Below are 23,377 nucleotides of genomic sequence, written 5' to 3'. Positions count from 1 at the left end.
CAGGCAGACAACAGAGCAGGAAATTCCCCTTCTCAGTATATTCTGTTACACACAGTCTTTCAAGAAATCTGTCTCAGGTTCGGACATCCATGGTTGGATTCATTTGTGACCAAGGTCAATGAACCACTACTTCACTTTTGCTCTCTGGTTCCCAGCAGGGAAGTCCGGGCAATAGATGCATTCTCAGTGAGGTGCCGCAGGTTCTACTTTATGGTTTTCCACCAAACCCTCTGATTCCTTGGGCATTACAAAAGATTTGGGACGATCAAGCCCAAGTCCTCTTGGTTTTGCCACATTGGGATTGGAGGCCATTGTTTCCAGTATTGACATCAATGACTACATCCCCAACCAGGTTTTTTCTTTTAGTATTAAATCTTTTTATTGCAAGAAATATCACAACAGGAACATTGGCTCATGCCGAAAGTGGCGCAGACCTCCCATGGTAATACCAGCAAGTGAGGAGGCCCATGCTGCACCCAGTTCATTCAGTGTAGTACACAGCAAGTCGCCTACAACCCAACTGGGCCGGCCGCGTAATTAAGGTTCTGGAGCCGCCATCAAATGTAGTATGCCATAGAGTGAAACAGTAACAATCCCAACTAGACCCCCCCAAAACCCCACCCATCCCACCCCCCTCCTTGTCCAACGGGTGTGAGCTGCAGGCATCTGTTGCCGTCCTAGATCACCTTGTGGGAGGCTGCGTGCCGCCGAGCTCTCGGCCCACGAGATTGTGCGGTAGGGTCTGTGAGTGGAGTGTCCGCCAGGTGCAGCAGACGCAGGTATCGGGGGCAGCTCAACTCCCTGAATTCCCCGGTGAACAGGGTCAGAAACGGCCTCCAAAGTTCCGCAAATTCATCCCCCCTCCCAGCTTTTGTCAGTGACAGCTTCTCCATCCCCAGAACCATCCAGAGTCTATGTAACCACCCAAGCTGTAACGGGGGCTGAGTGTCCCTCCAATGTGCCACAATGTTCTGTACTGCCGCACCCAGCGCGATCGCTATGAGCCTCCCTCTCAAGGATTTCAGGGGGTACATCAAGGCATTAGGGAGGCCATGCAGCACATAGGTAGGGAACCTAGGGAGCTGGGTGTCTAAGTGTGCGTCGATTAAGTCAAGTATGGCAGACCAGTAGGGTTGCAGATGTGTGCAGCTCCACAGCAGATGTTCCAGGGTGCCAAGCCCCCCGCATCTCCTCCAGCAGCGATCAGTGACTCGGGAGTCCCAGCGGTGTATGCGTTCAGGCATGTGATACCAGTATGTGGCTAGTTTAGTCAGCGTTTCAGTTAGGCCCATATGGTAGGCCGAGTGGCGGGCCCTGTGATATATGCCTTCCCATTCTTTGTGAGGGAGTGTCCTCCCCAGGTCCCTCTCCCATCTGGCCCTCCCTGCATTGTAGGAGTGAATGTTAGTGAGTAGCAAGTGTTGATACAAGTCTGAGAGTAGCTTCTTATTGGAGGTACGTGTCAACAGCCATTTTTCGTAGGACGTGAGGAGTCGCTGTGCGCTGGGTTGAATGAACGGATGAAGCACCCAATGACGGACCTGAAGGTATGGCAGGCGGTCGGATTATGGAATGCTGTAATCCTCCTTTACTCTCGGAAAGGAGAGAATACCGTTGGGGTCAAACATATGACCTACCGCTCTCCAGGGTGTCGTCCTCCAGACCGTAAACGCCTGAGGGTCAAGACCCAGAGAAAAGTCCGGGTTGCCGAAGATCGGCGTCATCGGGGAGGGGAACGACGTGAGGCCTTGCCGTACCGCCACCGTATCCCATGTGCTCAGGACCGTACTCGTGATTTGGGGCGCGTAAAGGTTAGGGGGTCTATAGCGACGCGGTAAAAATGGGACACTCTGCAGAGGCCGGCCCGCCACCGCCTGGTCTTGGAAGAGCCAGTGTTTACTAGATTCTAATTGATGCCCGCCACCACCTGGTCTTGGAAAAGCCAGTGTTTACTAGATTCTAATTGATGCCATTCTACCAGTGTGCGCAGCTGGGCAGCTTGGAAATAGAGGGTGAGGTCTGGTATCCCCACGCCCCCATGGGCCGGGGGAAGTGTAGCAATCACATGCTTAAAGCGCGGCCACCGGCCGTTCCAAACATACCGCGCTAGGTCGGATTGCGTCTTGTGGAGCCACCCCACCGGGGGGCGTAGGGGGAGAGTTTGAAAAACATAGAGAATCTGAGGTAGCAAGGTCATTTTGACGGCGGCAATGCGACCTAGCAAGGAGAGGGTGAGGTGTTTCCACCATCCGAGCTCCCCGTGTAGGCGCGCGCTAAGCCTTGCGTAGTTGGCGTCCGCCGTAGCTCTCACCGTCGGTGCCAACAACACCCCGAGATAGGAAACGGGGGAAGCGGGCCACCGCAGGTCGTATTCAGCTTTGACCTCCGTCAGCACCTCGGGCGGTAAAGAGACATTCAAGGCCTCTGACTTCCCCACATTGACCTTGAAGCCCGAGGCCAAGGCAAAGGTGTGGAGTTCCACAAAGAGCGCCCGAAGGGACTGCATCAGCTACATCAGGGAAAGCAGAATGTCGTCCGCGTACAGGCTGACCTTATGTGTGTCGCCGCCGAACGGGATACCTTCAATGAGGCGGTGTTGTCGTATTCGCTGTGCTAGTGGCTCCATATAGAGAGCCAACAACAGGGGGGACAGTGGGCACCCCTGCCTGGTACCACGGGCAATCGGGAAGCGCGGAGACGTATGGCCATTGACTCTGACCGTCGCAGCCGGCCGGCGATAACAGTTAAAAATCCGCTTGCGGAGAGTCTCCCCCATACCAAACTTCTGGAGTGCCAGGTCGAGATATGGCCAGTGCACTCGGTCGAATGCCTTCTCGGCATCGATGGTAAGGAGCATGCATCCTGGTCTCGTGCGAGACCCGGCCTCTATCAAATGGAGAACCCGCCTGGTGTTATCGCTGGTTTGCCGCTGCGGAATAAATCCCGCCAGATCGGAATCCACCAGTTGCTGCATATAAGGGGCGAGCCTGCTCGCGATGATCCCTGTGTACAATTTGAGATCTATATTCAAAAGGGATATCGGCCGGTATGATCCACACCGGGTGGGGTCGCGGCCAGGCTTAGGTATTACCGATATCGCAGCTTCCAGTAGATCCGGGGTCACAGCACCGGGCTGATCGAAGGTGTTAAATAGATCACGCAGTAAAGGGGCCACCTGGGGGCAAAACGCCTTGTAAAAGGTTGCCGAGTATCCGTCCGGCCCTGGCGATTTACCCAACTTGAGGTGGGATATCGCCGAGATCACTTCCTCCAATATTATGGGGCGCTCCAGGAACGCCGCCTGTGCCTCATTCAAGGAAGGGAGGGTCGCGCCTTGGAGGTAGTCTCGGCCGTGTTGTAGATCCAAGCGGTCCGCCTGATAGAGGTCGGCATAAAAGTTCCCGAAGGCAGCGGCAATCGCTCCATCGTCCACGACCGGGTCGGCATCCCCAACCTGAATGGACCGAACGAGCCGCTTCTGTTGCTGCTCCCTCAGCCTGCTTGCCAGGAGTCTCCCACAGCGGTCTGCTCCAGTATAGTACGCGTGGCGCAGCCGAAGGGCTGCGTACTCTGCTACATCCTGGTCTAAGGCCGCAAGCATCTTCCTTTCTGTACATAATTGGCGCCAGCCTCGGGCGGCCCCCGTGCGTTGGTGCATTTGTTCCAGCTCTGCCACGCGTTGGGCGATCTCGGCCCTCTTTTGCGCACGTTCCTTATTGTTCGCCGTGGCTAGGGAGATGAATTCACCCCGGAGGACCGCCTTGAGAGCTGCCCATTGGGTGGCTCTAGTGGTGTCGCTGTTCGCATTGTGAGCGAGGAAGTGGCTCAGGGCAGTCTTAATGTGCTCCACTACGGCCGGGCTACGTAATAAGCTGTCGCGCATTCGCCAGTGTCGCTGGGGCTTAGGGCTGGATGGCATCAGGAAGGATGCCACTACTGGGGAGTGGTCCGACAGAGAGGCCGGTTGGATCTCGACGTCCCGTGTGCAAGACGCCAGTTGGGAGGAACACAGGAAATAGTCGAGACGCGCGTACGTTTTGTGGGCCGCCGTGTAATACGTGTACGCCGTGGTGCGCGGGTGCATCTGTCGCCATAAGTCAATTAAGCCCAAATCCGCAAGACGGGACTGTCCCGTTTTCGAGAGCGCTCCCACCTGACCCGAGCGTTGACCGGACCGGTCCCCGATGTTGTGAAACACCAAATTGAGGTCTCCCCCCAGTAATAAGTGCGCATGTGTGTTGGCTGTGACCGTCTCCAACGCCTTGTGTAGGAATGCCTCTTGACCATCATTGGGTGCGTAAATGGAGCCTATCAAGAGTGTCTGCCCAGCAATGGAAAAGTGATGCGCCAAAAGTCTGCATTTGATTTCAGCCTCCTTATGCAGGACCCATCCCTCGAACGTTTTGGCTATCAGTTTTGCTACCCCAGCCGCTTTCTTATTAGAAGAGGAGAAGAATTGCCACAGGAAGGCGCGTGTTTTAAGTCTATGGTGGTCTTTGGAGAGCAAGTGTGTTTCCTGCAGGAGGCAGATGTCCGCTTTGGAACGCTCCAATAGTGAGAGGATCGCTCTGCGCTTGATAGGGTTGTTGAGTCCTCGCACGTTGAGAGTGAGGATAGTCAATGGGCGGGTCATGGCAAATCTACAAGAGAGGAAGCTGTGTTGCGCACGTGGGCCTCAAGGGCGGACCAGGAGAAACAGCTCCGTGTAAGGTCTGTGGACAAGGAGGACACCCCCCCCAGCACCCCGCCCCCCCGTTCCTCCCCCCTCCCCCCACCAACTCCCCCCGGAAACTCCCACCCTCCCCTCTGGACCCCCCCGCCTACCCCCTCCTCAACACCCCCGTCTCCACCCGGATCCCCCCTAACCCCAACAAGAAACCACCAAAGAGCATCCCGGTAACAGCCCCAAAACACATTATTGTCCAAGTCCGGTCCCTAGGGGACAAGTCCATGGAAGTTACCTGCGTGGACGTCCAGCCACCAGGCTCCTCTCCTCTGCCCCCCCTCCCCGGGGTCCAATACCTGCAAGATGATCAATGAGAAAGTGTTCTCCCCCTGAAGAAGCCTCAGGCAGTCGGTGCAGTGTCGCGGGCCACCTCTCGCACTGCGTTAGCCATCTCCGCCCTGATAGCCTGTGGATCAGGATGCACATTGGATCCCGATGAACGACGGCTCGAAACCCTCTGCCAGCCATCTCTCGTGAAGCGCCGCCGCCGTGGGGTGGACGCATCCTCCTCGGTCGCTGTGATGCCCAGCACCCCGCAGGTGTCCTGGAGGGAGTGGAGTTGATGCAGGGCGCCATTCCACCGAAAGATGATGCGGAAGGGGTGACCCCAGGCGTACGGCGTCTCGTGTTCTCTGAGAAAGTCTGTAGCAATCTTGAAGGATTTACGCTTTTGGAGCGTGATCGCGGAGAGATCCTGATATAGGGCCAGCGGGTGGCCTCGGAACTGCAGGGGCTGCTTCTCTCTTGCCTCCCCGCGGATACGCTCCTTGAGGGGGTAGTCCGGGAGAAAGGCCAAGATGTCCGGCGGCGGAGCCGAGGTCCGTCTTGCCAGCCCCACTCGGTGGGCCCTGTCTATCCTAATGGAGAAGTCAGCGGCCTCGCCTAGGATGTCCCGGAACAAGTCCTGGAGGTAGCCTGTCACATCGGTACCTTCTTCTTTGGATGGAACGCCCCGGACACGGATGTTGTTCCGGCGGGACCTGTTTTCAAGGTCTTCGGTGTGGGCCTGGAGATCCAATTGCTGGTCCTTCAGACGAATCACTTCCTGTTGCAGCTGCACGATCTCTTCATCTCTGGCGGTGTCAGCGCCCTCCATGGCGGCCACTCTCTCCCCGAGGCTGTCGACTTCTCTTCATACCTCCCGGACTTCACCCGCCACCTCCTGCTTCAGGGTAAGGAAATCCTCCCTGAGGGAATTGAAGAGGGATTCCAGAAAGGAGTGGGTTATAGGTGGTTCGCTCGCATCCGCGTCCTGCTGGGCTTTCGACTGACCCGGTGAAGAATGTCCCCTGTCTGTCCTTGCTTGGGATTTAGACAGCATCTCAGGCAGCGTCCGTTCGCCTTTCTTCCCCCCTCTCTGCGCGGCCATCTCGAAGGCGACTGCCCCTGCTTTGCTCCCGTGCCCGACGTGTGCGGCAGATGCTCGGGCCTCCTGCCCTCAGAAGACAGGTGGTCCCGCAGGCAGTCCGCGCCGCTCGATACGCAGCGGCACGCACTTGGCGGTGATGGTGGCTGTGGGCCCCGTAGGCGAGCGCACCAGTGGGGGGGCCTGTTCTATGGCCGATAACGTCCAGTCTGTCCCCCGCAGCTGGGCGGGCCCCCTCAGCGCTAAGGCACCCGGTCCATGCGGGGCGTTGGCTCTGGCAGGCTCGTCCACGGCGCACCAGCCGCCTCCAGGCCCGGGCGCGTCGAAGCAAAATGGTGGCGGAAGGCCCCCGCGGTATCTGCTCCCCGGGGCCCCCTCCGGCCAAGTGGGTGCTCCCCTGTTGCCGCTGCCGCGGGAAATCTGGGTCGGGGCTCGAGGGGTGGGCCGGGTCGACTACGGCACACCAGCCGCCTTCAGGCCTGGGCGCGCCGAGGCACAATGGCGGCGGAAGGCCTCCGCGGCGTCCGCTCCCCTGGCCCCTCTTGGCAAAGTTGGAGCTCCCCTGGTGTTGCTGCCGCTGGAGGTCAGGGCCGGGGCCCGAGGGGGTGGGCCGGGCACAGCAGCGTTCGTCCCACCAGGCGTCCCGGCAGCTAGCGGGAGGGGCAGTACCTGTGTAGGCCGCAGCCGCGGCCTCGATTAGATGTCCGGGCGGCTGTCTCCGCCTTCCTCAGTCGCCAAGCTCCGGGGCCCCCAGAGCTACCGGGCCAAGCCACTCCGAGGGGTCAGGTGGTGTTCCGCAGCTGAGTCTCGGTATCACAGTGTGGGGTCGCGGCCGGACTCGATGTCGTCTGCCCCGGGGCCGGCACCCCAACTGTCGCCTCCGACTCCGATCACCGAGACGGGCCGCCTTATCGCCTGTACTCGCCCTCCGTTTCAGCCGCGGGTGCCCGGGTGTGCTGCGGGGTCGTCGGGGCTGTTGAGAACGCTCCCGCCACCTCTGCCGTGGCAAGGCAGGGGAGAGCGCTAGAAATCAGGATCGGGCCCAGTCGGATCGGAGGAGCTCTGGAGAGAAGCGTCCGTTCACTCCGCCATCTTGGCCACGCCCCCAGGTTTTTACTTTTAAACCATCCCCGTTGACTCAACCACAGTTGTCTCAAGCATCACTTAGTCACCTGAGTCGGGGGGTTTGGCTGCTAAAGGGGAACTATTTTTAGCTAAAGGATGATATTTAGAAGTAGCAAGTGGTATTCAGCAATCTCATAGGCCTGCTACATTGGCTGAATTGTGAGAGATGGTGGCAGAGAAAAGGCTTGCAGGCTTCTCCTTGTGATCTGTTAGGATTTTGGGTTTCTTGCAGGACAGTTTCAGATTGGGGTTGGCATTCTCAAATATTCGAGCTCAGTAGGTGGCAATCAAGGCTATTAGGGGTAAGGTTACAATAGGGATGGCCCATTGGCTTTACTCCTATTGATGAGTATTTTCCTACAACAACCTTTAGTACATTCCCAAGTTCCTCCTTAGGAACTCCCTATGCTTCTGCAAGCTCTTACGCTGTCCCTGTTTGAACCAATAGAATCGATGTTTCTCAAGTTGATACCACAAAAAGGGGTAGTTTTTGTTTGTCATCTGTTCAAGATATATATTGGGTAGGAGAGCTGGGTGCATTACTTTCAGTTTCCCTTGTCATTTATTTTTGACCAGACAAGGTGCTCCTACATCTCAGCCCTTCATTTATGACTCAGGTCCCATCATCCTTTAAGTGCTCCCAGGATATTGTCCATCCTGTGTTTGTTCCGGAGCCCTCAGTAACAATCCTTCAAAAGAAGTTGGATCGCACTCACAAGTGAAAGTGAGCAATTGTTTTATTCCTTAATTTCATGATATCAGAATAATCATATTTTAGGGACCATAAGGTTTAACTACGTGTTTCGGTCTCTCTGAGACCTTGGACACATGTTCTCTCTCACGCATGAGCGCGATCCGACTTCTTTTGAAGCATTGTTGGTGATGTTGTTACAGCATGGCTCTTCCTTTGTAACGGACCCGCACCACCACAAATGCGCTAATTATATCCAGCTAAAGGGAGCCACTTCTGCTGTGAAAAAAATATATATATACATACAGATATAAATATAGAAACAGATAGTGAAACAAATTATATAACAAATTCGTTATTATATATACACAACATTCATACACAATAAAACCCACAAAAAACTAAAAACATTAATAGGATTAAATATAGGAAGTAATCTAATTAAGGAACACAATAAATAAAATACTAAATATCGAAAAAATAAAAAAACACCTCAGCTAAAAATATAATACACAATAAAATACATTTAAAAATTAAAACAATTAATTTCAAATATAAAAAATAAAACAGTTAGTGCTATTAACCAACACTATTTAAACTAGTGGAGTCTAAGAATGTTATATATAGTATTCCCACTTTAGTTTATGCAATGTTAAGGAAAGTGTTGAATTTGGAGGGGTGAAATATACTATTCTCCCTCCATCCTCTTCAACAGTAGGGGCCTTATTACGGGTTTGGCGGTCCAACCACCAAAAGGACCTCATCCGCGTCCGCTGTGCCTGTGGCCTTCCGACCACCATGTAATGAGTTTCCCCATGGGCCAGGGATGTAGCTGTGGCGGTCTTGCAGTGGTGGTTCCATATATTTAGTGATGCTTGTGTGCATTTTGACTACATTTGTGTCAAATTCACACATATGCATGATATATGTGGAAAAATACCACCTACCCATTGCTGGAGGTTGACCCATATGTGGGCAGTCCTGGTAATCGGTGCATGGTACCAACACACTTACCTATCTTTTGCCGAAGACGGGGGTTGTATTCCTTGGGGTGAAGATGCTCCTGTGTAGAGGCGACCTGGAGAAATGAATCTACATCGAAAACTACTGGGAAGAACTGGAAAGGGGTGAGTAGGCACCGCAGTGGTCGGCTTTTTGGGAAGTCAACTTGTAACATGGATGGCAGTGTTACACCTCTGTAGCACCCAATTAAGGCTGCCTTTCCCCGACTGTGACCCCAGTGGTCAGAGTTGTGCTGGCACTGCCAGTGGTCCACGTGCGGTCTTCGCAAAGCCAATTTGTCCAACTCATAATACGGTGGACGGCTAGCTGCCTTCAGACCGCCAACGCCGGGACAGCCATCCAAGAACTGCCGAAAGCGTAATAAGGCCCTAGTAAAAGCATTGGATTTCACAGGGGTGAAATGTACTATTCCCACTCCAATCAACGCAACAGTAGGGAAGGTTTTGGACTTCAGAGAGGTATAATTGACTATTCTGACTCCAGTATGGTCAAGATCAGGAAAAGCGTTGGATTTCAGAGGGATGAAATTTACAACTCCAGTCTGTGCAACAGTAGAGAAAGTGTTGGATTCCAGACGGGTGAAATTTGTTCCTCCCACTTTAGTCTGGGCAACAGTATATAAAATATTGGATTTCAGAGCGGTAAAGTTTACTATTTTCCCTCCAAACAGCACAGCAGTAGGGAAAGTGTTGGACTTTGAAGGGGTAAAATTGACTAGGGTATGGAAAGTGTTGGACTTTGGTGGGGTACAAATGTACTATTCTCTCTCCAGTCAGTGCCACATTAGGGAAAGTGTTGAATTTCAGACGGGTGTAAAATTGTAAATTGATACTTGTATAGCGCACTACTCACCCGCAAGGGTCTCAAGGCGCTTGTACGAATACCGCTGTGGAACCCATCCTGGCTTTCCCTGTGAGGTGTCCACTCCTGGGCACCCCCAAGGTGGAGGGCAGGCATCCTTAGCATTGTGGGGGCCGTTGTGGAGATTAAGCAAGCTATTGCCCAGAGTTGCACTCCATGATTGGAATAGGCACCGAGGCGAGAATTATCAGGTCCGTGGAATTTTTGAGCTCAAGACCCGCCGAGGCGGGGAATGGAACCCTGGTCCCAGGCTAGACCTCTGCATCAGGGTCTGTCGCTCTAACCATTGAGCCACACTTCTCCACTGAAATGTACTATTCTCACTCCAGTCTGTACAACAGTAGGGAAAGTGTTGTATTTCGGAGGGGTGAAATTAACTATTCCCTCTCCAGTATGTACAACTGTAGAAAAAGCGTTGGAATTCAGAGGAGTACAATTTACTTTTCCCACTCTAAACAGCACAATAGTAGGGAAGGTTATGGACTTTAGATAGGTAAAATTTACTATTCTCCCTCCAGTTTGTACAACAGTAGGGAAAGCGTTGGATTTCAGAGGGTTTAAATGTACAATTCCCACTCCAGTCTGTGCAACTGTAGGGAAAGTGTCGCATTACGGAGGGGTGACATTTACTATTCCCACTCCAGTCTGGGCATCAGTATAGAAAATGTTGGATTTCAGAGGGGGGAAACTTACTAATTCCAATCTGATCAGCACCGTGGTAGGGAAAGTGTTGGACTTTGGAGGGGTAACATTTACTATTCCTACTCCAGTCAATGCAACAGTAGGGAATATGTTGGACTTAGATGGGGTAACATTTACTCTTCTCACTCCAGTTTGTGCAGCAGGGGTGAAATTTACTATTTTTAACTCCAAACAGCAGAGCAGAAGGGAAAGTGTTGGACTTTAAAGGGGAAAAATTTGCTATTTCCACTCCAGTGTATGCAGCAGTAGGAAAAGCGTTGAATTTCGGAGAAATAAAATTTACTATTACCACTCCAGTCAACACAACAATTCAAAGGGGGGAAATGTACTATTCCGACTCCGTATGTGCAACAGTAGAAAAAGCGCTGGATTTCGGAGGCATGGAATTTACTTTTCCCACTCTAAACAGCACAAAAGTAGGGAAAGCATTGGATTTCGGAAGGGTGAAATTTACTATTCCCACTCCAATCAGTGTAGGAGTAGGAAAAGTTTTAGACTTTAGAGAGGTATAATTTACTATTCTCACTCCAGTCTGTACAACAGTAGGACAAGCATTGGATTTTGGAGTGGTGAAATGTACCATTCCCACTCCAGTCTGTGCAACATTAGGGAAATTGTTGGAATTTGGAGGGGTTAAATTAACTAATCCTACTCCAGTCTGGGAAACAGTAGAGAAATTGTTGGATTTCAGAGCGGTGAAAGTTACTGATTCCACTCTGAACAGCACAGCCGAAGGGAAAGCGTTGGACTTTGGAGGGGTAAAACTTACTATACCCACTCCAGTCTATGCAACAGTAGGCAAAGGTTTGGATTGCAGAGGGATGACATTTACTATTCCCACTCCAGTCATTGGCACAGTAGGGAAAGTGTTGGACCTTGGTGGGGTAAAATTTACTCTTCTCACTCCAGTTAGGGCAGCAGTAGGGAAAGTGTTGGATTTCGGAGGAATTAAATTTACTATTTCTATACAGTCTGCCCAAAAGTAGGGAAAGTGTTGCATTTTGGAGGGGTGAAATTTACTATTTTCACTCCAGTATGTGCAACACTAGAGAAAACGTTAGAATTCAGAGTGGTGAAATTTACTTTTTCCTCTCCAAACAGCACAACGGTACAGAAAGCGTTGTATTTGGGAGGAGGTGAAATTTTCTATTCCCACTACAAACAGCACAATAGTAAAATGAACCTTTGCAAATTGACACTTTCCCAACCTTCACCCTGTTTGGAGTGAATATAGTACATTTTACCCCTCCAAAGTTGAACACTTTCCCAGTGCAATTCAGTACAGAGCAGTAAGCAACCAATGCAGTGCGCTACGCTATGATCCTGTATCCCCCAAGAGAAATATAACGTAGTGTGTAGCGCACTAACACCTGAGTTCCTTAAGCACCTCTAGTGTCAGACATTGTCCAATAGTTCGATAGTTCGTTAGCAGCAAATATGGAAAGTGTTATACGACTGTGTTTAGAAGTTGTGCACTGGTTGACCCCAACACAGATAAACAATGACACCCAAGTTCCACTCCGGGCCAGGGCCCCTGTACTGCCCTGTCCGGAACCAGCACGGACCGAGACCTGGGCCGAAGCAACAGGCGCACACAGCTGTCAGCAGTGAGAGGCTGAGAGAGTGTCCCTCCGGGCCCGCACCCCTCCCCAGGTGATGATCCACTTTACCTGGGGGGCACGACCCCACTCTCCTCACCTGCTGCAATGGCTTGGCCTCACTCCAGAACCTTGTCACCAGGGGCAAGGCATTCTCGGGCCGGTAGTTCAGCTCCTGCGGGCTGCTGGTCCGGGCCACCAACGGTCAGCACAAACTCCTTCCACGAAGCCTTCCAAACGACGCTGGTGCTACCTCACGTTGCCTTTAAGGGCCTGATCACTTGGCCCTCCTCACCAGTGCTGTTAGGACTTCTTCACTCCCTGGTGCTTACCGCTCCTCGGTACTCCTCACCAGCACCTCCGGTGGCACCTTCGACACGCACCCCCGGCACATCCGAAACTCACTCCGTCTCCTGGTGCACATGGTCTTCAGGCACTCTCCACTAACGCCCGGGTCGCACCACGACATGCACACTGCGCGTCTAAGTCTCACCTCTCCTCCTGGTGTACACTAGGTACCAGACGCTCTCCAGTAACGCCATGGCTGCACCACCACACGCCGATCTGCGTGTCAGAGATTCACTCCTTCTTAGTGCTCACGATGTCCCGGCACTCTTCACTAGTGCCTGGACTGCACTGCGACACACATCCCCTGCTCGTCCTGAATCTCGGCTCTCTTCCACGATGCCCACAATTCACAGGCGCTCCAACACCTGTAGCCGCACCAAGACATGCACCCTGCGCGTCAGAGTCTTGATTCGCTCCGGGTGCCCATGATCACCTTAGGCACCCCTTCGGAGGTCTCAGGCTGCCACGACACGGTCCCACCAACGCGCCACTTGAGAGGTCCTGGAAAATTTTATGTTCCTGTGTTTCTGAACAGGGAGCCAGCTCACCTCGGGCCCTTGGGGTACAGGACACAGCACACAGCAAAGTCATGCTCAGGAAGAAGGGGGGACATGACCCACTGCAGCGCCCCTTCAGTCTCTCCTCAGTCAAGAGCTACAAACTGCCCACATGCCCCAGATCACAAAGCAAGGGTCAAGTGTCTCCCGTAGCCTATTCAGCAACTCTTCCTGAGGCATAGGTTTTCTTCCCGATTGCAGACCTGTCAAAGCCGCCAGAGACTCGACCAGTCCACGGCGTCTTTAAAGCGCTCCCAGCACTTCTCTGAACGATACCGAGACCGTTCTCAACAACATCATCAACATAACCAAAGTCTTGGGGTTACAGTTCTTCCAGTTATATCCCTCATTGTCTTTGACGTTTCCTTGTGCTCAGGGGGCCCTGACCCCTCCCTAAATCAGTCTTGCATATCTCCCCCACAGTGTCTCCATCTTCTCTTTAATACTGGGGGCCTGGATCTTGAATCACTCAGAGGGAAATGGGTCTATTGTTTTATGGTTCTGAACCAGGCCTCTTCACCTCGCAAAGCCTCTCCTTCGCCCCCCTCTCAAGGTGCAGGAGAGCCTGGCGCCATCTCCACCCCTCCCCTGGGGCATGACCTCCCTCAGCCTTTCTCACCTCTCCCAGATCCAGTCAGGCAATTCACATTCTGCTGAGACACACAAAAAGGTCTAAAGCACAAACTCGCCCATTTTCTCAAACAGTGGTTTCTGGACACACAGCGACAAAACCATCTACCCAAAAAGATGTGTTATGACGCTGTGAGTTCAAACATACCAAGCTTCACTGTTCCATTTCCAATTCTTGGGAAACTAGGCTAACAATACTACACCCAGCCCCCCCCCCCCCCATTCTGCCATTCTGTCCTATGGGCAGGATGGCCTTTAACCAGGGAAAATGAAATGGAGCATTTTCCACTGTCAGGGCCTAGCACCCACACTGGCACAGGTCCTGCCTTTTACCTACACTGCACCCTGCCTAGGGGTTAGCCAGGACGTCCTACAGGGGTTCCCCATGTGTATGCAAAAGGGAAAGTAAAGCCTGACAAGTGGTAGCACTTGTCAGGACAACATGCTAATTTAGCATAATGCATACAGACCTTACACTGAGGACCTGTGTTCCCTCTCTGCGCGTTTCTTTAGTCCTAGTTCTAGTACACACAGTGCACATCACCTAGAGATCTTGCTAGTAAGGCAAACATACCAATCAGAGACAACCAAACACCACTACAATTTATACAGGGAACATCTGTACTTACACACTGATTAGCAGTGGCAAGTACCTACAGCTTCTAACTAGAGCATCTCTCTGTGAGGAAAACGGTCTAGGGGAAAAGGAAAACGTTTAAGTGAACTTTAGCCAACAAGGCCAAGTCCAACACAACTCCCTCCCAACCAAAAGCCAGGGAAGAGCAATCATTCCCATGATGGACTCCCCTGCTTAGGGCGGTAGAACAAGGACGCAGGCCCTCTACCACAGGCACACTCTCCTGTTCCTCGCCTTCCTGACCCCAGGTGATCCTCGAGATCACTACCTCCTGAGTTGCCTATGCTGTTCCATGGATCCCTCCCAGCCAGGGGGACCCCTCCAGGGATGCTGGTCTGATCCCCAGCCCCACCTGGACCGGTAACCTGGGATGATCTTTTTCTTGCGATCGGGCGGAAAAGCGGTGGACGGTCTTTCCGTCTGCCGCAGATCCCCCAGCCATAATAATATGGCAGGGGGCCATTCCGGCACGGATGGCGGGCTGGTGGCTACCGCCGGCCTGGCGGGGGCAATCCGCCCGCCATCCTAAAGGGGGCCCAAGTCTTCCCCAATACAGTCCTGTATATATGGATGGGAATGATTATATATTTGTTTCACTTTAGGAAGCTAGTAAAATGTACAGGATGTGATGTAATAGACCCTCCCTTTTCTGCTGCCTGATGGGTAGTGGCAGCCATGTTGGGAGGATTTTCGATGTCAGCTAGGAAACAGGTTCTGCAGGATGGAGGTGTAATCTCACAGGCAAGGACTGTATCGGTGAAACATTGGACTTGGTGTAATGAAGATTACTGGTAAGTAACAGGGGCTTTCATCCCCATCATAATCACTGTCTGATACACGTTGGTCATTTCTGCAAGTCTCTTTTTGGCTATTCGTCCTCTCATATCGCTAACAATGGTTTATATTTTGTTTGTTACAAACCCTCACTTTTTAAGTAGCTGTGTCCTGTATTATAAACTAATGTTTTTGCCTCTTGCTTGTAAAAAAGAAGTGGCAATTTTCAGTGATCCCCATACAGTAAAAAAGACAATTTCTCTGGCATTTCGTTGTGAGTTAGCTATGGCTGGTGTCTTGCCTTACTTTAAGGAAGCACCAGTTGTGTTCATAAGGTATTTTTTAATAATGATTCATACATTACAGGTTATACACTTTAGTGAAATATTTATGCTTAATAATCATAGAGCAATGCAAGTCACTTTGTAAAAATGAATGAAGGGATATTGGTCTGATATTATCATGTGGCAAACAGTGGAAGTAGGCTACACCACTGCACCTACCTTAGCAGATCTGGCCTTGTCTTGTATTTTCATTGGACACACACATTCAAAAAACCTGAGAAGGCCAAACGACGATCCCATTAATTCAGAATGTGATGAAGTGAAATTCTAACCAGTCTACATGGGAGCAGAGAGCTTTCACAAATTGCAACAGTCGCAACGTGGTGTACTTAATCACTTGTCCGTGCGACAAGGAGTATGTAGGTATGACCAGTAGACCCGTGAAAATTCGAATGGGTGAACACCGCAGCAATGTACGCTGCAAAAGGTCAACCACAAAAATGTCTGCTCATTTTGCCACTGTAGGACACAGTGTCCATGACCTTAAGTGGACTGTCATTGAGGCCTTTCCCAATGATAGAGACCTTCTATCAAAAGAACAACATTGGGTGTTCCGTTTGGGGACACATCGCACTGGCTTGAACGATGACATCCCGTGGTCCCAATTGAATACTTAGGGCTCGCTGTACGTTATGCCACTGTAGACACCTCTATTTCCAAAAAGATAATTTCCCTTTTGAAAGAATGGCCACTGAAGCATAAATGTACTACAAAAGTTCCCCATAGGTCCCACCCTTTCCAAACAACCCCCCCCTGTAACTTAATGTGTGTATATACATGAATACATCATAACGATTGGCACACTCTTTCTTTAATATCCTCGTCTTTAATATCACAGCACCATTTTAACTCTAACCCCACTAGTCCTCTTATAATGGACTTTGCAGTTCCATTCACTCATTTAGATGCAGTCTACATATCATTGTGGAAGGTATTCATTTCCATCTATATTAGCTTCTCGAGCCATCATGTGTTTAACCTGAAGGTATTGCCAAGTCTGTACTAGCGCAAGTGTCAACTGGGGACACAACGCGGAGATCACTGTGCGCATGCGCGCAGGAATCAGTGACTGCCCGACGCGCATGCGCTAGGTGCAGATGCTCCGGCGCATGCGCGGTGACTAAACGGACTGCGCCTTGCGCCGCTGCGGATTAAACTTCCCGGTTCGTCAACCCGGCTGGCTATGTTTTGCTTCAGACTTAAGCAGAGTGTCAACAACCGACAGTAACCGGGTACCCGATCTGAGAAACCAATATCTATAGGTCTTACCTAACACTCCAACATGGCCGCCCGCTTTATTTACCATTATGGCCCTTGTATATTCGGTGGGCTTTTCGCCACGCTTAATTGATCAATTATCCAATCACTACCTGATATATAAACACGCCGCCCTCTGCCTCCCTCATATCCACGGAAGCCGCGGACGAAGGAGGAAGCACAAGCGTGCTAGGGGCACAGTAAGTACGGCATAGCCGTCTCCACTGAGATGAAGCCTGTATCCCAGCCTAACCTGGTTGAGCTAAACTATACTACTTTGGGGACAGATTTACATTATACCCCCTCTTCTCCCTCTCTGCAGTTGAGACCCCACCATACCCTTCAGTCTTATGCTGGCTCATGAGGCATTGACCCCCCTATTGATAAGTATGCATTTCAATACCTCTAACCCCTGGCTATTCTCAATATCTGTGTGTTACTTACTAAGTGTGTGACTGACTGTGTGTTTTCTGAAGGAATACTTCAACAATCCTCACTATTTACGCATGATCCCATATCTTGTATATTTCTGTGTGTTTCTCATTTTCTATTACAGGTAAATTAGAATTAAGCGCACCTTGGGATCGGCGCATTTTAATCTATTATTCTTACCTTGCAGGCAAACTACATTATTAGTGTGGTAGCATATATGTGTTGTAATTATTAAATTGTAGTTACTCACATAGTCCTTTTTTGTTCACTTTTTGTACATACACCTTTTTCTACCTGTGTGGAGAAACATTAGTGAGTGACAGGGGGATCTCCCCTAGGTCCTGACGAAGAGGCCTTGCGCCTCGAAACATGTTGACCCACTTAGGAGAGAGAGCCCATTAACCTGCTCCATCTCTCCGCTTCACTTTTTCCTTTTAATAATACCAGCCAGTGTTTAATAAAATTCTTTTTTCCACTAGGCCAGGTATTTTTTAACTCACACCTTATATCACCCCTGACCCCACTGACACTCACTCCTAACACATAGCACCTCCATCTAAAAGGTGCTCCAGCGTATCCGCTTGTCGCAGCACTGCCCCGCCCCGCAGCGGGACGGGAAGACCCCGATGATGAAGCATGACACCAAGGGCCCTTTTGGTGTGTGAGGGGTATTTTAACAAAGATGTTGTATTCCAATGACATCTGGATACACATCCACCCAATGTGAGGTGGCCTTTTCTGATTAACCTATAAAATAGAAGTGAAATTCAAGACAGTCACCAAAGCCATCTCCAGTGTGAGGGGAGGGACTGCGGTTGGTGAGTGATCAGCATCCCTTCCATTCCAGAGGGCCTTGACAAGCTATGCAGAGAGAGTTACGTGTCCCGCGCCAAAGGAAGTCTGTATTGAATTACTTTAGAGAGCGAGTGGTGAGTACTGGATTCTTTTAGCTCCTGAACCACCATTAAACTAAAATATCTGCGACTGAATTTCTTCTACAGTAATGAGCAGAGAAAGGGGGGAGGGGACTTTAATGCAAATTGAAGCCATTTTTAGCCTACAATGTAGCTTTGAAAGTCTTTAAACTTTCACAGTCTAGATATCTGCTCGAGAGAGTATCCTTCTCGCGCTGAGTCAGTCCCTTTCAGAGATCATGAGGGCATATTAGCAAGAAGTTGCGATATTTATTGCAAAACGCGCTTAGCACGTTTATTTTTATCGCTGCCTATCACTGGATACTTTAGCGGAGAAAACATGCTATTAGCAACATTTATCTCCAGTGCGATAAAAGATCTATCGATAGTGGCGAAATGCCTGAATATCGCTGGAAATCCAGCGATATTCACGCATTAGCGCCATGTTGGACTTAGCCTGAGAATCCACCTCCCATTGAGGATACAGTTAAGTCAGGTTTTCAGCAGGTTTTCAATACTAGCGATAATCGCTCTTAGCGCAGCTTTTTTTATCGCTTCACCTGTGTTGGTAATAGGGGGAAGTAGTGTTAGTGACTGTTTTTCAGTCACTTCTAGTTGGGAATGCCTACCTTGCATGTCATTAGCGATAACCATCGCTGGCATGCAAGGTGATAGGAAAACCGGGCGCTATTGCCAGAAAGCTGTCGCTAACGCCTGATAGCGACAGCTTGCTGATAGGGCGATAAAAAAATCGCTGCTTTAGCTGCAAAAGTGCTGCTAAAGCGGTGATGAAGCCCTTGCTAATATGCCCCATGGAGTTTACAGGAAAGGCTGCGCATTCGTATTTTCCACGGATACTTTGACCCTCATTCTGAGTTCCTCTTAAAATCCGTGGGTGCATACTGGACCCAGAATGACTCTGGTGCATATTATCAAGAACAGCGTTAAAATTATCGCCGGTTTAGCGGCAAAAAACTGCTGCTAAAGCAGCCATAATGGTCTTGATAATAAGCCCTAGAGAATTCTAATAGAAGCCCATATTCACACCAGAACATGGACTTCTATTGGAATTCTCAATAGCATATTATCAAGCCCATTATCGCCGCTTTTTCTGCCGCTAAACCGGTGATAATTTTTAACGCCATTCTTGTTAATATGCCCCTAATTCCGGCTCGTATCTCTTCAGGAGTTAAAGGGGATCACAAGTTAAACTTCCTGGAATGGCGTATAGCTAGTCAGAACCAGAATTTTGATGCAGGTTTCCCTCAGTTCCAAGGAGTTAACCAAATTATAGTTGCCATCTGCTCTGTGTTGGTAGTAAATATCTGCAGGGTCCGTATGAGGGAGGTGGCTGGCATTTCTGGGGTAAGCACCGTCTGTTCCCTCTGTAGTTCTGCAGGGGGCTGGCTATTCCTCTGCCTGGATGCAGTACCTGCCCCCTCTCCCAACCAAGTATTTTCCTCTGAGGTAAAACCGAATCTGGTGTTTCTGGAGTAGAAAGACCTGAACTTGCTGAGTTGATTTGAGACATATCACTGAGTGAAACTGCTCCAGGCAAGTTGTCATAGAGAGCATTGTATGTTATGATATATTATGTTATGGGTGTCTTATATAGCGCTCGGCTACTCCGAAGAGTGTCCCGGCGCTTTCTAACCCACAACAAACTGCATAGGGCAAGCACAAGGAGAGAAAGAGCAAACAGATTACTGACCATAGAGCCACGTCTTCAGACCCTTTCTGAAGGCCAACAGATTAGATGTACTGCGAAGCAGCAAAGGCAGGGCATTCCAAAGCTGGGGCGCCAAGCGTTTAAAAGAACGTCCCCCCACCCGTACTTTCCTGATAACAGGAACAACGGCAAGGCAGAGAGATTCTGATCTTAAGGCTCTAGCCGGTTTGTAGAAGGCAAGCCGTTTCTGGATATATTCAGCTCCCACAGAATGAAATGCCTTATGCGCCAGCGTAAGTGCTTTAAAAACAATCCGCTTCTGAATAGGCAGCCAATGTAAGGAGTGTAAAATGTCCGAAGCTCTGGCTCGGCGATGCAGGCCAAAAATGGCCCGAGCCGCCGAGTTCTGGACCACCTGTAGTCTTTGGAGAAGATATTCGGGCAAACCCAAATATAAGACGTTTGAATAGTCCAGCCGCGAACCAATAAGGGCCTGGACCGTAATCTTCCTATGCGCCAACGGGAGCAGGGGAAGGAACTTACATAACATTTTAAGAAGGCCATAACAGGTGCCGGCCAGCCCAAGGATCTGGGACTTAAGTGTCAAGCCGTTGTCACTCCTGACCCCCAAGTTCTTGGCAATCAGAGAAGATGACATAGGAGGGAACATATTCACCGGCCACCACTCCTGCCAATTCGGGTCCGACTGACACCCGAAGAAGAGCACCTCTGATTTATCATTGACCTCCAAAAGCACCGTCTCAGTGCTTAGGTTGGTCCGGAAGCCAGACTGGGTGGAGTGCAGCAAACTGTGAGTTTCCAGAAAAGTAGAGAGCACAGTGTGCACATGCTTCTCCACTATCTTTGCGAGAGCAGGCAGGAGAGAAATCGGCCTATAGTTGGCATGTAGCTCAGGGTCCAGACCCGGCTTTTTGAGTAATGGGACAACCATCGCCTGCTTCCAGGCCACAGGCACCACACCCCTAGTCAGAGACAGATTAAGGATGGGATTAATCAAAGGGTTCAAAACCTCCGCCACCCTAGCCAAAAATTTAGCCGGGCAGGGATCTAAAGGTGAGCCCGATTTAAGTTTAATCAGGAAGTCCTGAGATGCGGAGTCAGAGAGAGATGGAAACTCTGAGAGAATGGGTCCAGATCCAGCTATCCGACTCAGCTGGTCTCCCGGACTGATGGCATCACTCGGGCCCAAAGAAGAAAAAGACTCCTGGATCCGCTTGATCTTAGAATTAAAAAAGCTAGCTAGCGAGATCACCCACGTCTCAGAGAGCTCATGACGCACCGCATTTGCATTAGGGGTCACAAACTCCTTCACAATGGTGAAAAATTCCCTACAGGAACTCGAAGCAGTCTCAATTCTCGTAGAGAAATAATTCTTCTTTGCAGACAGGATGTCTACATGATAGGCTTTAATGGCCGCCCTATAGACAGCCTTAGCCCCAAGATCATACTGCTGGCGCCAGAGCCTCTCTGCCAACTTACAATTGCGCCGAGACCGAGCCAAAGCCTCCGTATACCAAGGAGCAGAGGTTCGTCTAGATGTTTTCTGAGGAGCAATCTCAGGTGCTAGTTCGTCTAATCGCTCCACTAACCACCGCTGCAGCAGATCGAGATCCCTCTCCAGGTCTCCTGACATCAGACAGGGAGGATCCAAACAAGCCTGGGCCAGACTTTCTGGAGTCACCCGATGAAAAGCCCGACAAGTGTGGCTAGGATGACTCAGCGTTATACAAGATGATTGGCTCATACCCAAAATCTGAAACCTAATCAGAAAATGGTCTGACCAAAGGACAGGGACAGGGCCGGCCATATCAAGTGGAATGGTGGAAAACACCTGATCAAGGGTGTGACCCTTGTTGTGAGTCGGCACTGTAGGAAGGCAATTTATTTTGGGCTGCATGAGTCCTAGAATGTTTTACTAAACTTTTCATCCATATGAAACAGAATATCAACCTCATTTTGCCACAACATGTGTTGCACATAAGAAAACACCTTGGCATCAGATTTCTAAATTACGACTTTACCCTGTAAGGTTTGATTTACAGCACAGAATTTGTAGGTTTAACTAGAAAAAGCTTTAGCTTTCATATCAGCCTCAAGTAATCAAAACAATTCATAAATAATATATACATATTTACATAATCAGAGAGGATCAGCCCTCTTCATATATTGGTCTGTTTAACAATAATCCACATATTGATCCCACCTACCACAACATTCAGCAGGGAAGATGGGTCAGTTCACTTTAATTATTGGCTTTCTTGTACTGTGAGTGACAGCATATGCCTGATAATGTGTGCATATATGCAAATAAAGAACTGCTCTTCAGTACCAGGGCTGGTAGGCCAAAACATTTTCAATGTGTTGACATTCCATTCTACATCCTTTTTTTTATTTTTAGACATCCCTGTACATTCGAATATGTCTTCAGACTACAGAACGTCAAAGCCAATCTTACCTTTTCTTCAAGCCAAAACGAATCATTTTCCTGTGCTGTACATTAAAATAAAAAAGGTTTCTAAACCTGTTCTAAGTACACCTGGCTGCTAAGAAGTACCTGCTCTGTACTATTAAAATGATATGCTATGTTTATTTTTTTACCTCAAATCTTTTTGGAGAAACATATGGCCACCACGTTTAGGTGGGCGATGGATGTTCTTTTTATTTTTGTGGCATATATTTGCAAGAAAAAAGAAGCTCATTCGCAATAGCTTGCCAAGCTCACTCCTATTGGCCTTATCCATGCTTGTTTTTTATTGCGATTCTTGCAGTATTTTGCTCTTTTCGACTATGAGATGATTGACTTAATAAAACACCTATTGCTTCATGTATCAAGTTTCATTGAATGCTTGACAAGATATCATGTGTTTGCTTTACAGGACTGGATAGATCTGGTTATTGCTGTGTCACCACCAAAAGAGTATGACGACGAAATGTAAGTGTGTGATATATTTAAATAAGAGTACATGAATTACATTGCGAAAGGCCTTCCAGGGTCTTCAGCCTGCTGTGAAAATCGTGGGTTCCCATAGGGATATGCTGTAGTTTTCCTCGCGCTCCAGGGTTCTCGCTTGGCTCCCCTTCTCTTCTACATTTCCGACGCCTGACGGCTTCTACTTGCTTTGATCGCCAGCTTCAGGAATAGATTGCCTTTGGTCTCATGAATCATTAAAGGTACTGCCGTTCATTGCTCCCGAAACGCTGATGTTGGTTAAAACTACACCTTGCCCCCTGTCTTGTTTGATATTACCACGGCTATACTCCAAGCTCGGTTTCACGGAAGAATTGCATTTATTTCCTCTTACTGCGTCTCGTACAGAACAGGCCACGCATGTCCATGCATCATTTACTTTCCTTAAGAAAACTCCACAAATTTGTATTTTTTCCTCAATATTTCCCTTTCTAATTTCTAATTTCTGCAGCGGCTCCTGCGCAATGGCGAGGATGGTCACCCAACTGCCATCAGGCCAGCAGGTGAAAAATAAAACGATTTTCTATTATCATTTTATTTTTAATTTGCGGGCTCTGAGCCAGCGCGTGCAGATAGAGGCAGGGCCGCGGCAGGAGAGGGGAGAGGAGGAGTGCTATGTGCACTTCTAAGTGTGCATGGGTATTTGGCCGGCTGTCTTAGACTGGCCAAATACATATGCGCACTTAGGTTTCTCCAACCTAGCTGCATTGAACAGCCAGGTTGGAGAAACTCCA

At 49.8% G+C, this 23,377-nt stretch overlaps 1 protein-coding gene across 1 annotated transcript in view; it reads left to right on the top strand.

Annotated features, from left to right (window-relative positions):
• USH1C (USH1 protein network component harmonin) overlaps nt 1–23,377 on the top strand; it is an 898,978-nt gene that overhangs the window by 840,037 nt on the left and 35,564 nt on the right. Inside the window, exon 20 of the mRNA XM_078681063.1 lies at nt 22,552–22,607. Within this exon, the coding sequence (XP_078537189.1) occupies nt 22,552–22,607 (56 nt within the window). The remainder of the gene's footprint in view (nt 1–22,551; nt 22,608–23,377) is intronic.

Source organism: Lissotriton helveticus, chromosome 3_1, assembly GCF_964261635.1.
Source record: "Lissotriton helveticus chromosome 3_1, aLisHel1.1, whole genome shotgun sequence".
Classification (NCBI taxonomy): domain Eukaryota; kingdom Metazoa; phylum Chordata; class Amphibia; order Caudata; family Salamandridae; genus Lissotriton; species Lissotriton helveticus.
This window is presented reverse-complemented; position numbering and strand designations above follow the sequence as displayed.